At 32.3% G+C, this 16,631-nt stretch overlaps 1 protein-coding gene across 1 annotated transcript; it reads right to left on the reverse strand.

Annotated features, from left to right (window-relative positions):
* Positions 1-2,055: 2,055 nt before the first annotated feature.
* Positions 2,056-16,396, reverse strand: LOC134263319 (uncharacterized). Its single transcript, XM_062745651.1, has 5 exons — positions 15,790-16,396; positions 3,644-3,797; positions 3,211-3,332; positions 2,919-3,042; positions 2,056-2,414 (listed from the first exon to the last, which is right to left on the reverse strand). Exons 1-5 carry the CDS (start codon positions 15,839-15,841, stop codon positions 2,075-2,077), a joined length of 792 nt encoding a protein of 263 aa, XP_062601635.1. The 5' UTR covers positions 15,842-16,396; the 3' UTR covers positions 2,056-2,074.
* Between the last annotated feature and the right edge of the window lie 235 nt (positions 16,397-16,631).

Genomic DNA, 16,631 nt, shown 5'->3' on the forward strand with positions numbered 1-16,631 from the left:
TTAAAAAATGCATTTGATGGAAAGTCGGCCTAGCTATTTTGTACCACCTTAATATTAACTTCAAAGTTCTTATGTTTTAAATCATTAGTTTTTATCAAAGTAAAGTTAGCAAAGCATAGTAAAGTTGATGGCCAATCGCAGGAAAGGAAAATTTAACCTTCCAATTTCATTAAAGAAACATCTATCTATAATATAAAAAACCTAAGTTTTTACTTTATCATGAGGAACCAAAACCATAACAAATTATTTATGTATTCTTTTTTAATCTTTGATTAAAATTTACATTAACAAAAAAATTGTTGTTCAAATTTATGTAGTATCAACTAATCTGTTTGTAACCTGCCTCGGTTTAAAATTGTTTATACTTATAAAAGAGCATGCTCTCGACCATCGAATAAGTTGGGAAATAAAAAAAATATGCAGATAATAGAAATATTACTACGCAAATAATGAATGATGCAATGAAATAAGAAAAACTAATCTAGTTTGTTCTGCAAGGTTAATTCAAATTTAGCATTTATCATTAGTAGTCAGCAATAAAACAATATATGAAACAAATGTGAAATCTCTATTGTGTCCTCTATTTCAAGCTCGCTTGAACGTTAGAACGTATCTATTCGACACATGAATGGAAGTAAATGTTGTTTTTATATAATAAAACGTCGTCGATATTTCCGAATGTCGAGATGAAAATTTAAGTACGCATTTCAATTGCTCTAGCTGGAAAATCTCAAAGTAAATGTGATGGAGAGATGATGATGCAAAAATACACTACATTACGCCTCAGCGGGGTCTTACGTATCATATGCATAAATAATAGCCCTTAGACCGGAAGTCCAAGGGTTACTACAATGCGCTAAGTTAGAGAAAATTCGACCTAATCATCAGAAAAGCAGGCATTTAAAAATGGCAAAGAATAATTCCTTCGCTCAGATCTCGATATTAATTAACTTATCGTAGAAATTAAGCTGCAATTGATGTTTAGGGCAGTCTTTCACGTTGTAATTGAATGGCTGGGAGAAGGGTGTTTTAACAGTCATATGTTACTTAGTAAAATTAAAAAATAAACATTTAACATTTTTATCAAATCAAATCTCTGATGTTCTGAAAAGTGAGTTAAGCCCTATTGTATTCTTTTTTGAAAATCATTAGATAAAAATTTTTAATATTTGTAGATTACTGCTTTGTTGCGTTTCTTTTGCGTTTCAGTATATATACTGTAAATATATCATATATTCGCTGCATATTCTTTTCATAGCTTTTGTATGCAATTTTCGGTAAATCAAGTAAATATAACTAAATGTCTAGATGGACTTTTTTGGAATTGACAATTGACAAATATATAATTTAATTCTGGTTGTAACGCTGTATTTGATTGGATAAAAAATTTACTTTATATCGTATAAAATGGGTTGCCTAAGTCACAATGACTTGCGTCAAAAACGTATCAATCCGCCTGACGTTACATTCAAATTTTGCACAAATTGAAGTCATTTTGTTACAACAATCTTTTTTTCTTACATCGAATGAATGAAAATTAAATTATAAGCAATGAAATTAATAGCTACCCATTTTATACGCATAAACTGGGTTAGAACAGTTTACGCTCTTTTATGAACAGCTTCGCGGTTTATAAAGCGTAAACTGCCCCAACCCAGTTTATACCGTATAAAATGGGTAGCTATTAAATTCATTCCTTAATTAATGCATTGTTATATTTACATATTTTTATTTGATTTGATTTTCTTGCTTCGTCATTTGTTTAGTCATCAAACCTTGCATTTTCATTGGTGTCAAACCACCGCATCAAATATCCATTAATATTATGTTTAATATGTATTTTAGATCTAACACATTGAAAATGTGCATGGTCAGATCCACATTAACGTGACAAGTTAGCAGTTTTTTTTAATAAGTACATTATCAGGAACAACTACTTTTTTCTTCTTAACAGATGTTTGAGATTTGTTTGTGCAGTCCAATAGAGGTATTTTTTTTTAGTTTATTCTTTATGATAATGTGTTCATTTTAATTTCAATACAAACAAAACATATCTGAATAAAAATATTTACTATTAAATCATTGTTATGATTATAAAATAAAGCACGAGAAGCAATACAAAGCACCCCGAATTAGAAGAAACTGCTTCTGTTGCGGAACTGACAGATCGTTTGCCTTTCGGACCCCCAACACTCGTTGTAAAACCTAGAGATGTCGCAGCCCTAGAAGTGGATTTCGTTGTCGTGAAAACAGATATGTCGTCATCGGGATGACGTATATAACACGTGAAGTCTGCGTCACTGAATGACAATGATATTGATTGGTTTAGAATATTAAAGTACACATCCGCCGCCTCCATAGAACACTGTAATGCTGTAACAAGGTAAACACACTTCATATACTGGTTGGTTACTCTGAAAAAAGGAAAAAATATATAGTTCTACATTTCTTATTTAACCATTGTAAGAATCATTCAAAGCTAAATACAACTTAAATTGTTGTAAATGTGTAGGATATTCTAAGGTCAGACAACACTCCTTGATCTCGAGTACCTGTTTTGCATCCCTTCGTTACGTAAAAAATATTAATGCTAGTCATTTTCATCATTTTGTCATGTCTAACTGTTTAAAAAGGAAATATGCCATTAGACATTGTTCGTTGAAATGATTTCCTATAGGATATTATAAAAGACACCATCCTCTCGTTTCTGGCAAAAGTGAGTTGTAAGGTACCCAATTTTTCTTTGAGTGAAATAGTTGAGTAAAAGTACTTCAAAACAAACTCCTCGGGTAAAACTTTAAATATAGGCATGCATACTATACTTTTAAAGACAGGGTCGTCTGACCTTGAGAGAAATTAATTCTATATGACACCATTATATTACAAAATTATGGTGAATTTTTTAAAGCTTTAGTTACTGGCAGATCTGTAAATTGTAGTGCTCATTCCTTCGTATTTGGTGAACTTGGCTTTGCCTTCTCTGATGACAAGACTTGTATAAAAACATTTGTTGGCTATAGCAGTCCCTGTGATATACGTAGTCTGCAAATTAAAACATAAAACAAAATACTATTTAAAGAATAACTTCAATTTTCCATAAACAGGTTGTTCTTTCATTCTGAGTAAAGTTAGACAATCATAACACACATGTAGTCCAATATAAAGCATAATGGTTATCTTTCTTGAATCTGTAGAAAAGGTTATAACTACCTTGTTTATATTTTCCACAGATAGGAAGGAAGGCACGGTATAGCAAATGCATATTATGGATAGTTATTCTATCACAACCTTTTGTGATTGTCTGAGAACAAGTCTGATATTCATCAACCAACCTGAAAACAAGGACGTGTAGGCAAACTAGCTTAGTTATTGTTTGATATTTTTAAAACCTCATTTGAAGTATGCTATAGACACTAAAAAAATCATGATAATTTAAAAGAATATATATGTAATAAATATGAAGCCAGGATTGAAACTCAGTGACTTTACAAATGTACTATAAGAGTAAAAGTTATAAATATTATTTTCTTGTTCTGATATTTTTCTCCTTGTTTGGATACTGTTGACCTATTCGTACTATTAACAGCTAAGATGTATGGTATACCTGAAAAAATCTGGCAGTGTTGCTTAGTTTTATATATACCTGCATATGTCCACCAGTGCTGTTTGGTTGTATGTCGTGTAGAAGCCGCCCAGGGGCAGTATGTCATGGACGTACAGCTGCAGGCGGGACACGGGGAGGAGGCAGGTCCTAGAGGACTCCGGGCAATCACTCAGTACATAATTAATCATATGAACTGAAAAAAAGAGGAAAATAAACAAATATTTCATAAAACTGTTAAAAATATGTCATAAAAAAAGAAAGGAAAAAAAGTAAACTTGAATTTTTCATTACAAAAATCATCGTTTATTTCTAAAAGTACATTTCCTCATACAGTATCTATTGAAGATGTCTCAAATCCTTTCATTTATAGATATATAACAATAAATAAAATAAAACAAGTATGCATAAAGTGTACATTAAATCCTCAGGTAAGCTTGTGGGTTATTGGCCTTTTTTTGTTAGTATTTGCTCAATAAATTTTTCTTTAGCAGTCTGATATTTCAATTTAATTTTGTTAACATTTTTTTCGTTATCAATTAATTCATTACTTGCCAAACATTAAAATTTTTTATAAAGCATGCATTTTGTTTTGGACAATGTGCAAAAAGCAAAAAAAATCTTTTAAATCTTAAAGTCCATAACAATCATAATCTAATTAAATTTTGATGTGTAAATCATAAGAAAGGGACTGGCGATCAATCCCATAAATCCAGTACACTCAATGAATCATAAACAGAGCAAATCAAGGACCCCTGTATACCTCAGGTTTGAATGGAATTAGGTGTCAAGGAAGGGTAAACAATTCCCTGTTAAACGCCTCCTCCCCTTGAGAGTTTTGGATAATATAGTTTTTGTAGAAACAAAAAAAAAGACAAACAAACACTGATCCTAAGTTATCCCACCTCTTATGTTTGCAGGTCCGTGTTTTCTCTGCTACAATTTTGTATTGTTTAGTGGACGTTTGAGCTGGAATACTGTTTGTTAAACAATCAAACAAACAAACAAACACTGATCCTTATCCCACCTCTTATGTTTGGAGGTCCGTGTTTGCTTTGCTACAATTTTGTATTGATTTGTGGACTTTTGAGCTGGAATACTGTTTGTTATTTCTATATATTTCATGTTCATCGTCGAATCCCTATCCCCATAGTTTTAACTTTGTATTTTTCAACTTCACTTACTTATGCAGAAATATACCTTCGCCTGCATACGGGATTTACATCTCTCATTTGATTCGATATGCAAGAAAATGCACTATAGCTACGTGTGAAGAAGTTTAAAACGAGGTTAATTATTGACAAATAAGTTGATGACACAAGAATGTCAGCAGTCTCATTTAAAGTCATCGTTTCGTTTATTCTACTGTCGATACAATAACCTTATCAACAAATACAATCTATCATTAAGTCAAATGCTGACTGACCTTTTTTATATTGATTGTTAGGCCATTATATACACACTGAATTGTTGACGGATTTTTCCGTTTTTCCCGAACATGATCGGTCGGTAGCAGATGCTCACTCCTCCATGGCACCTGATTCAACCTCTGGTGTTGAAGAGGTCCATGTTTGGCTCTGCTCCAATTTCATATTGTTTAATGGACTTATGAGCTTGAATACTGTTCGTTAATCCCTTATTTTTGATTACAGTAGACTATTTTTGATTCCAAAAGAACGATGTAACACTTTTTTTCATAGTTAAATCAGTGTTAAGTATCGGTAAATCCTTTGAAATTTAATGAAAATTATTATTCCATTAAATCAAGTACTGTAAAATCTCAAATTTTCGTGGGGTCAAATTTTCCATGTTTGAGAGAAATATTATGGTATATGGGGAATTGATTTTGTGGTTGAAAAATGTTTAGTTTTAATGCATATGAAGTTTTACATTTTGTGGTGGTCTAAAATTCGAGGGTCTCTCTATACATACCTCGAAAGCAATGAAAATTACCTCCACCACCGAAAATAAGCGATTTCAAATTAAGCAAAAGAAAGAAAAATTCGAAATAGGTGCAAAGAGCAAAATGATCAAACAATTTTTTTTGGATATATGTGATTTACGAAACCCAGTTTTTTTATGATGTGTTAACTAACAGATTTATTCTTTACTGAGGCGAAACGTGTTTCCGAAATGCTCTACATTTTTTTTATGTCTCGTGTAAAAATAAATCCTTCTATGAAAGGTTTAACTGTAGAGTTGACTTGTATATTCAATAAAGATATAATAATGCAATAACTTTTTCTATACTGAGTCAATGTTGGGCAAAAAAAGGGGTTATCATTTTAAAAAATGATTAAAGTAAAGCTTTATTCCAATCAAGGAAATAACAAAGTCTTCCAGGCAGTGTCATTTTATTTCAAGTCTATATCTATATGAACGTCTGAATAAAAAAAATAATTCCTATAATCCTAATAACAGAAATAAAGTGTACTAATATTTTAAGATTACAACGCTTAACAGGGATAGTGATTCTTATGACAGTTAACTTGGTTGTGAATAAATGACACAATGTAATGAATATTGTGTTTTATTTTTGACATTTAAGCTTAAATAGACATTTACTGTGAAATAATAAAAAAAATTACACTTTGCGACAGAGGGTTGGTAAGCCGCAGACAAATTTTTTTTTATAATAATAAACTCAAATACCAAGTAACCTCAGCAATTTTAAGAACAGAATTTTCCATTTGTCATTTTAAGTTACACATTAAGTTTAAAATATCTATAGCGTGTTTTCAAAGAGAAGAAAAGAAAAAGAAAACTCATAAGTATAACCCCGTCCTTTCATCAGAAGCCTGTGCCAATCATTGTATTTTGTGGCATTTTATTGCAAATTATTTATGAGCTCCTTAATGATTCTGTCGTAAGACATGCGATTAAAAAAAAGCCCAATAATTTATCACACTACGTACATGTCTAATTACATGTGATATGAAAAAAAGTTATTCCGGTTTATATGAAAATCTGAGTTATTCAACAGTAACAAATAATCAATTCAAAAATGCCTTTTTATTGTAATTTCAAGACAGACAAACAAAAAACAACATTAAAAAGGTTTTTTATTTGACAATTCTAAAATAAGAAAAATTTCAAAATAAAAAAAAATCCAGATGTTTTTGGTTCCATGGAAAAAATAGTCTAATTTCGCAAGTTACATACAATGACCTTGTTATCCTCTAATTTATGTCAAATGCTGATAGAAATTGCTCATATTAATTGTGAAGTCATTATTTACACTTTGGATGGTCTACAGATTTTTCCTTTATTTCCCAATCATGACAGAGACGTCCACACAGTGGTATTGACGGGTCGGCAGGGGGAGCGCACTCCTTCATGGTACCTGTTCCTACATCTGATGTTTTAGAGGTCCTGGTTTGATCTATTCCTGATTTGTAAGTTTGAATGAACGTAAAGCATGCACTTGCCTATCGAAATAACTGCAAGACCCTAACATTATTTACAAGTGATAAGGATGTATTGCTAAAATTATGTATGTAAGTGAAGTTGACAATACAGTTTTGTTGTTAGGTTTCTATCATTGTCTTTTTCTAGTAAAATATTCAAATATGAAACGAATAAGTCAGACTCTTCTGTATCTTTTATCTTAAGTTTAAGAAAGGTAAGATTTCAATAGGAAAGCAGACAGTTTATAACATCAATTTAAAAAAGAAATGGTGACACAAACAGCTAAAGAGTCAATCAATGTTACATATAAGCAGCATAACATACATGTAACATTATATTGTGTTGCTGCTGAAAAAAATAAATGCCTTACGAAGTACTTGGTATAAGGATATTAACAATTTCATTTAATGTCAATATTTTGAAAATGATATATAAAAAAAACGTTGTAAAACAAAAAAAAATTCCTATATCGCCAAGCCGAATGTTGACTGGCTTGGTCGTACAAATTGTTAGACTATTTTTTTTCACAGTTATTTTTTACGGAGTTTTTGGTTATCCGGTGATAATACGGAGCGCACGACATGTTTGACCGGTCGTAATTAGGATCGTAATTAGGAGATGTTTACTCCTCGGTGACACCTAATCCCCACTCCAGTGTTTTAGAGTTCGTGTTTGCTCTGAACTCTTGACCTAGATTTTATTCATTATCTTCATATTTCATAGATATGGGATACGTTTCTGAAGGATCAAATCCTTGGAGAGTCAGATATAAAAAGCGGGGGTGTAAGGAGTACATACTCTATACAAGCTTACCAATATTTATCTTTTATATTATTTCCAGTATACTTTTTGAATATAGAATATTTAGATCCAGGATTTACAGTACTGTTCACAAAACATCAATGAAAGAAGAGTCAGGACAAATTAGTGTGTGGAAAAATGTGAAGTGTGAAATAGTTATTGATTCATTAGAAATAAGAGTATGTTCGCTGCTCGCTGAAATGACCTCTGAGAAATAGGAGAAAGCATAAGTGAACCAAGACTGTTTTGTTTCATATCAATATTAACAAAAAGTGACGTTTGGCTATACTCATTTCTGTAATTATCGAATATCACGTTTGCCTTCGTTTCATTGATATTGAGTTCTGTCTCTTGAAATTAAACTTAAGCAAAGAGTGTAAATAAAGGTTAAATGTCTTTTTATAATAATAAATGCATTGGAAAAGCTGTTTGTTTCCCCCCAAAGAACCACCATACCCAAACCCCGTCCTCCAAAGCAAAATAAAGTTGGAACAAAAGAGCAAATCCAAAGTCAACGGGACTTTTCAAGGTCCCAGCCGTAAATTTCGTAGAAGAAGAGGATTGGAGATTGATATGAAGGAAAATATGAAGAAAAAACAGTAACAGAAATATATGAACAGGACGTAAAACATGGACCCCCGTAATTCCAGAGAAGGGATTAGGCGCCTTTGAGGAGTAAGCATCCATGTGGAAGACTAGTAATGTCTAACATTTGACTAAATTCTCCTGGAATAAATGTCCGGAAGTAACACTTGATGGCTATCCCCTAAATAAGAGATATGGAGGCATTTTAAAAAATTAAATAAACAGACGTCTTCTGTAAGTGGCATATACCTGTAATATATTGTTATTCTGTTAAGTTCTTTGTGTCTAAATCATTATCTTAAACCTGTGATGTGAAGAAATAATATTTAATGTATCAGTCAGCAAATTATTAAATATGCATCTGTAAAAAATTATGCTGAATCATAATTCTACTTTAAATTAAAGTAAATTCTACTTTGAGATCGAATTCGAAAAAAAAATTGTTTTTTTAAATATCTCGTAAAAATAATGAAGATACCCCGGTATCAATTTGTATTATAACCAGAATAATAACTTAAAAATCCTAAATTTTGAATATTTTTAGTATAGCATTGATTTTAATTTGATTTCCTGATTGACAATATCTGTGTGGTTTTGGAAACCAGGTCTTGCAATATAACAAATTTGGTCCGGTTATTAGAGGTGAAGGATATGTAGATAACGAACAGTATTCAATATCAAAGTCCATAAAACAATACAAAATAGGAGCAGAGCAAACACGGACCTCCAAAACATCAGAGGTGGGATCAGGTGCCACGGAGGAGTGAGCATCCCCTGACGACCTGTCCTACCCGCCATGTGCTCCTTGATATGATCGGGAAATAATGGAAAAAACAAAATCGTCAATTCAGTGTATAAATAATGTACTAACAATTAGTATGGAAAAAAAGTCAGCCAGCAATTGCATCAATGATAAATTGTATTTGCTGACAAAGTCATTGTATCGACCGTCGTTAAACGAGACTGCTGATATTTCTTGTTCAGCAAGTTGTTTGTCAATAAATTACTTCGTTTTAGAAATTTTTCATGCGTAGAACATGCTCTTGCGTATCGAATCAACTGAGATATACATGTATAAACGCCGTATGCAGGTGATGAAGGAATATTGCTGCATAAGTAAGGGTAGTTGAAGATAGAAAAGTTAAAGTCATCAAGTTTATCATAGAGCTTGGTTGTTAGATTACCATTAACGCCTTTTTCAAGTAAAATATCCAAGTATGAATCAGGTATGTCATACTCTGTGGTATCTTTTATCTCAAGCTCACCAGGATATATTGTATCGACATAAGAATGGAAATTACCTCTATTAATTGACAATACTTCGTCGATATATCTAAATGTTGAGTTGAAGGCCACAGCAAGTGTTTTCTTCTTTTCACGCTTAAGATTTTGCACAAATTCTGCTTCATATGAATACAAAAATAGGTCTGCTTATAACGATGCGCAATTGGTACCCATGGGTATTCCAATAGATTATCGGAAGACCTGGTCTCCAAAATTCATATAGATATTGTCATTCAGAAACTCAAGCATCTTTTTGATGTCATCTTCAGAGTACTTGTGTGTGCAATCATAATGTGTTTTGCAAATGACCAATGACTAGTAAGTAAATTTACGAGTTCCATTTTTATTGAAAAAGCAGCTGTCAATGATATCAAAAAGCCTGGACTTTAACTTATCATGGTGAATGGTTGTGTATTAAGTTGAAAAACGGATTTTTCCGTTATTTTCCAATCATGATAAGGAGCACACGACGGATGTGATCCGTCGGCAGGGGAAACTCACCCCTCCATTGCACTTGACCCCACCTCTTGTGTTTCGGAGGTCCGTGTTTGCTCTGCTCCTAATTTGGATTGTTCAAAGGACTTTTGAGCTCGAATACTGTTTGTTATCTCTAATATATTTCATCTAAAATAAACCGTTCACTACATTTTTACGTAAAGCTTTTCTGAATGATAGAAAAATACAGATAGTACAAAAATTTAATTCGTACTATAGAGGTGTGAAACTGTTTTATTACTTCCAGGAAAAAAACCTATTCCGTCATCTTCATATAAACTCTCTATAAACCCATTATATTTTTTTTGTCGCAAGGATTTCCATGAAATGATCCTTTGGTCACTTTGTACGAAACTTTTTTTTATTTTACCGGTAATATTTAAAGTTAAAACGTCAGTAAGGACTATGTTGGCGTTGACAACACCATGATCTTTTTGTTCATTGCTTCGGATATTCAAGCATCCTAGAAATATTGGCTCAGTTCTCAGAAATGATATATTCCAGATTGCTATTTGGTAGCAATAAATAGGAAAATGTGTGAAAAATGAGGTTTTATTTCTTCCAGTCGCCTTTTATTGATAGTCCTGGTGTTTCTTTTGTATAAAACAATGAAGTAAATTAGCAGATCGAACGCACTGAATGCAAATATTCTGGCACTCCACACAACTCCATCTCGCGTGCAAATCACCGCACTTCATGGGATTGAATGATAAATTGAATTGAAAAGGCGAACAATTTTATTAGCATGCAGTGGACCATATATAATCTTTAATTTGGTACCTCCCCGTGTTGTCTTTCTGATTTACTTGAGAAAACTCATGAAAGCTTAAGATTACATGTAGAGATATAAGGACATAAAAGTTTACATAGTGAATATTTCCTGCAAAAAAAAAAGAATATTATGTAACACGCATGCCACACGCACCCTATCTCACCTTTGATGTTTTGGAGGTCCGTGTTTGCTCTGCCCTATTTTGTATTGTTTTATGGACTTTGATATTGAATACTGTTCGTTATCTCCATATCCTCCATTACTGAAAAAAACCTCCTTTTCCTTTACAAAGTATTTATTACAAATGAAGTATATAACAGATTAATCATTTGTTTTTATTTCATACGATTATTAAGCTAAATTATTTGAAACATATCTGTTTTTCAAACCAATATTTCATTAGAACTGAATAAAATCTTTGAAATGTTTTTGACTTTATACATCAAACACCCAAAGATAAAATCAGAACGCATTTTTTGTATTGTTAAAGGGTTTTCAAATATCAACGATAATGGGTTAATCACGATGATAATTCTAGAGTACCACGACTATTAAGCTATTCAGGAAGACTTCATTTTTATTCAGCTTTGTTGGAAAACTATCAACATCCCTGTAAACTTCTTAGAATTCGTATCGATAAATGGGCCACTGATAAAATTTTACGGGGATGTCAAACATTTCTGAATAATTCAATAATTTTCCTAGATATTGAAAATACCAAACAAAAAAAAATGAAATGAAATTTTGATTACTATAAAAATTTAAGTTAACTTTAAAAGGTTTATGAATAAATACCCGATTTTTGCATGAATATTTTATTAAATATACAATATGCATTAAAATCCTCGTGAAAACAATCACTGTTTTATCTCTTTATGTATTCGATTTTCGGATAAGAAGTGTGCCTTTTGACAGTTGTATTCCTTCTAGAGACAAATAGATGTTGTCATACTCTACTACCCTGTCTGTAAGGACTTCCACAATCCAGACATAGCTTGTAATCATCCCACAGTTTTATTTGATCAAATTATCCTCACTCCTTTTCTATCAATGGCAAATCTTAAGATGATTTTCGATCGTAAATTCACACAATGTAATTCCAGCAGCCGATTCTTGTCTTACAGTCCTGCGAAACAACAAGCAATTGTTGCCTTTCTGGAAAACTTTACCCATAATTCATAGACTGCTCTTAAATTCCTATACTCGTGTAAATGAAAAAATCTGATTTGCTCCTATTTTGTATTGTTTTATGGACTTTTGATCGTGAATACCGTTCGTTATCTCCATATATTTCATTCTCCCACTTCTCGTCACTGATTATGACATTACATGTAATAATGAAAAATATCATCGTACTGATCAACCTGAAGACAACGTGAAATCACTTAAAGTTCTAGCTCTCCAGTTTAACCTGTCTTGTTAAATAAAGGATAAAAAGTCATAAGAAACAAGTGAGCATTTTTGCAAAGCAATCCAAGGGTTTTTTTCATTTAAATCAGAAAATCGTGAAGAAATCATCTTTAATTTATTACCGGTCGGTTATTAAGACAGATATTTGAGAATGGTCCATGTTCGATATCTACACATTTCCTATTGTCATTAGATATCAAAACTTTATGTGGTTATGTATTGTCAGCAAGGGTCTTGTGGTACTGAGTACAGTTATTAATAGGGACCAAGTTTCCTACCTGTAGCTTTTCTAAAAGAAAAGGCAAGAGAAAAAATGATTTATAAAATGCTGTTTTACGACCCGTTCGAAAATGTTCACTCATATGGGAACGTCACCATATACCGGTGAAATATAGAGATCTTCACTCGGCAATCACTGCCATTGAGCAGCAAGGGTTCTCTATTGTGTCAACGCCTACAATGACAGCGGGCCTTGGTTTTTTAAGGTCACATCCGAAGGACCCACAAATTTCACTTCAAGATGACGAGCGCACAGAGATGGAACAGAGAAATTGACTCTGATTCCCAAATAACCATATATTATTTTACCCAAGCTCGTTAGCTATTCAAATTATTGATAAGAAAAACGGCTCAGTGTGAAAATTATGACAATAAATTGTTTATGAAAACCGTCAGTCAACATTTTACTCAATGCTGACAAAGTTATCGTATCGACCATAGAATTTATATCTTAATTTCATTACCATATTAGCCAATATCTTACCAACAAATATTTTGACGATAAGACATATAACTTCATTACAACGTGAAAATAAATAACCTGTCTTTCTTGTTAAATAAAAAAAAACATAAGAAACCATTTTGATTTTTTTTATTTTCAGAAAATGAGCAAGATGAAAACTTTCACATTTTTTGGTCCAAATTCTGTCCTATCCCAATCCCTCTGCAGGTCTGACATAGACAAATTATTTAAAGACATACTTTTTATATTCGCTAGAAAATTTGTTCTTCATTTACGGTCTAAAATGAACAAATTTAAATTCACACCAGTGCATTTTGTGATATTTATTACGACGTGTATATTTTGCCCAAAACTGTGAAATATATAATTATTTAAATATATGTCTATAATTTATCATAGATTATCGTATTGATTCTCAAAGAATAAAAAAAGTCATCATTTAAGCTTCTTTATCGAAGGAACTGACAAGCTGCTTGAAAAGTTCAAAACATACATATGTACATTTTTGTTTAAACCTCTTTTTGCTTCATTTCTTTTAGAAACCTAATGTAAAGTCATCTAAATGCTAAATGATCAACGTTTTAGTTATTTACTAAAAAACGCTTTTAGTTAATTACTAAAATAATACATATCAAAATAGGGATATGAAAACTTGCCGAATACCTAATTAGTTCATAAGAGAAATAACTTAAATTCATTCAATTACCAGTAATAAGAAGGTCCATTAAAGCAATAAGAAGGAGATAAAAGTTGGAGGGGCACTGTACAAATAATGGCGACCGAATGAGTCCTAACGATCACAGATCAATTACCAGAGCCATCTCACAAACATTAAAAATTGATTCCATTATAAGCCCTCAAAGATCAGCGCCCTTTGTGTTAACTAACTCTCCATATAACCTAATAAAACTCTAAATTAGGCACCAGTGGTAGGATTTTTTTCCTGTTATAACTGTCTTCGACTCATTTTGTCTAAATTAGATAAAGATTAGCAACAGATTGATTTACATCAAGCTATAATTCCCGACTTTGTAATTGTCAGGGCCCATCGATTGGGGACCAGTAGGTCCCTAAATCTTCATTTGTAGACAGCATGAGTCCAGTTCGACACCCAGAAATCTGAAAATAATTAGGATTCAATCACGGTTGAAATTCCATCGTGTTTGTTAGTCCTTGTAAGTTACACAGAAATTATATTCGGTTGTCAATAGACATATGTTTATTTATTTATTAATTTTCTACCAAAAGAAAACATTAAATCAAGAAAATAATTTTATTAAACATCAATAAATATTTTCCCAAAGTCTTTGAAAAAGTAAGTATTCGATATAGTTTTTGAATTTCAGACTAATGACCATTATTACGAGTTACAGCTGCGCCTTGGAAGCTAACGATTTAGATTTTTATAGCATTATAAATGTGTCATTGTCCATCAATACATAGTTAGAAAGTGGTGTTCGTGTTGAATCATTTCGGAATTGTGCAAATTAAGCAAAAGAGTAAAATTTATTGTTACCTCTCGACAAAGTTTCTTTTTATATTATCTGCTATGGCACCTGATCCCACCACTGATGCTTTCAAAGGTCCATGTTTTCTCTAATCCATATTTGTATTGTGTCATTGGAATTTTTAGCTAAATTTTTGTTCCTTATCTCCATGATTTTTTTCAATTTTGCTTGATTTATAATATCTTTGTTGTTCCTAAATAAAACTTTGATTTCGCTAATAGCTTTTCGCGCATTTATGTTCAATGTTTACTTATAAAGATAGCATTTCCAATAAAATTACAATGCAAATCTACATATTGTATGTTTTTTACAAATCCAGATATTAACGCAAACAGAACATTATAATGTGCACATTTACAAACCTTCCAATTTCTCCCAAATTTATTTGACAACACACTTTTTATCCTCTATAGTCCACAGACCTCAACTTTTTAAAGTATATTCTTTAGAAAAAACATCAATACAAAATTAATCCCATTACAGGAGATAGAGAAAACTATATTGATTTTTAATCGACGTGTGAAATCTTTGTGAATCTTCACACAAATCCTTGAGTTAATTTGGAAGCATAAACCTTATCAAAGTTTCCAGTCAGGTTCCTTTTGCGACTCGCATTCCAGACAAACTGGGATCGTTGGAGGGTTGCAAAAAGCCGAAACACACCGCCAAATTAAAGATGTCTGAAGATTATAGAATATCTATGGAGTATGGACACCACTGATACATAATAGTTAAAGAACTATACATATTTACTTTGGTGACACAATCGTTTATGCCGCTTTGGTCGGGATTTATTATACCGGTATAATATTACTTTCACAGTGGAGCAACTCTTTGTGAAATGTTGATTTAACAGAAATATATAAAACCATAACATTTTTTTTTCAATCAGTGAAAGAAGACATTCTAAACCTTCTTGGTTTCCTCTCTCAGGTAATAAATTGAAACTTAAAATTATGTAAATCAAATGTAACGTACTTTGAAAACTGAGAAAAACTATATATAAGTTTTTTTTCTTTTCATCAGCTGATTTTTTTTTTTGGTTACATTTTAAGTGGTTCAGTTTCCGATCAATCCTCAGAAATAATGAAAGTTGTAAAGATTAAAAAACGAAGAAAAACAGATATTTTTTCTCAAGGAAAAGTAAAAATATTTAGATTAATATGCTACTATAAATACTTACCCGACAGAGAGAGTACAACCGTGTAAAGAGCGGGGAACCAGTGCCCGTCCATCGGCCTAGCGCCCCCCACAGGGGTTTACTGCACCAGTAATCAGAGAGCCAATCTCCAGGCAGTCCGGGAACCAGCAAATTACCGCTGGACGAAATATTTTCAGGGTCCGCCGTCTGAACTCATACCATGTTAAATGAAAATATGATCTACCATTCTATTCCCAACAGCTCATATCAATAGATTTTTTTGTTTCAAACCTTTTCTTTAAAATGATGAAGAACAGCGTTAAAACACTGAAGAGCATTCAATGTACAGCAAATAGGATCCAAAAGCCTGTAAAATGGACCAAGATTTCCGAACCTTTATAATGGAAATGATGCACTGAATTAATTATCCACGCACAAAAATTTAAGCATTCGCCGAAGTTCTAAAGTAGAATTGACATGACGGCCCAAGCCTGCCATTATACCAGTTTATGAACGTTACAACATTCACACATAACGAACCTCCAAAGTGTCGAATCGCAGGGCAATAAAGACTTCAGAATCTTACACTTATAATACATCACATCTCCAATGTAGCGTCCAGCCTGCTCTTCATCCACTTACCGGACCGCGGGCACGGCGTAGGTATCGCTTATTGAATTCTCAGACATCTGGCTTGTCGGGAAATTCCCTAGGAAATAGTTTGTATGTTTAACTTGTCAATAGCTATTATTAGAAAAGTACCCAACCAAACAAATTAAACTATAGTTATGCCTTAGCAGGATCGAAAGTATAACAGCAAGATGTAGAGTTTATTGAGTTAAATAATGGAAATGTTAGGAGATTCACAGGGAGGTCTTTTTTTT

The sequence above is a fragment of the Saccostrea cucullata genome, unplaced genomic scaffold (genome assembly GCF_032062105.1).
Source record: "Saccostrea cucullata isolate Sc308-1 unplaced genomic scaffold, CSIRO_AGI_Scuc_v1 ctg534, whole genome shotgun sequence".
NCBI lineage: Eukaryota > Metazoa > Mollusca > Bivalvia > Ostreida > Ostreidae > Saccostrea > Saccostrea cuccullata.

Excerpts from the sequence above, each read along its gene's own strand:
- LOC134263319 (XM_062745651.1), bottom strand. The coding sequence starts at position 15,841 with ATGGACGGGCACTGGTTCCCCGCTCTTTACACGGTTGTACTCTCTCTG. Across the intron at positions 3,333-3,643 it reads GCACTGGTGGACATATGCAG|GTTGGTTGATGAATATCAGA; the intron begins GTATATATAAAA and ends CCTTGTTTTCAG. Across the intron at positions 2,415-2,918 it reads TACAATTTACAGATCTGCCA|AGTAACCAACCAGTATATGA; the intron begins GTAACTAAAGCT and ends TCCTTTTTTCAG.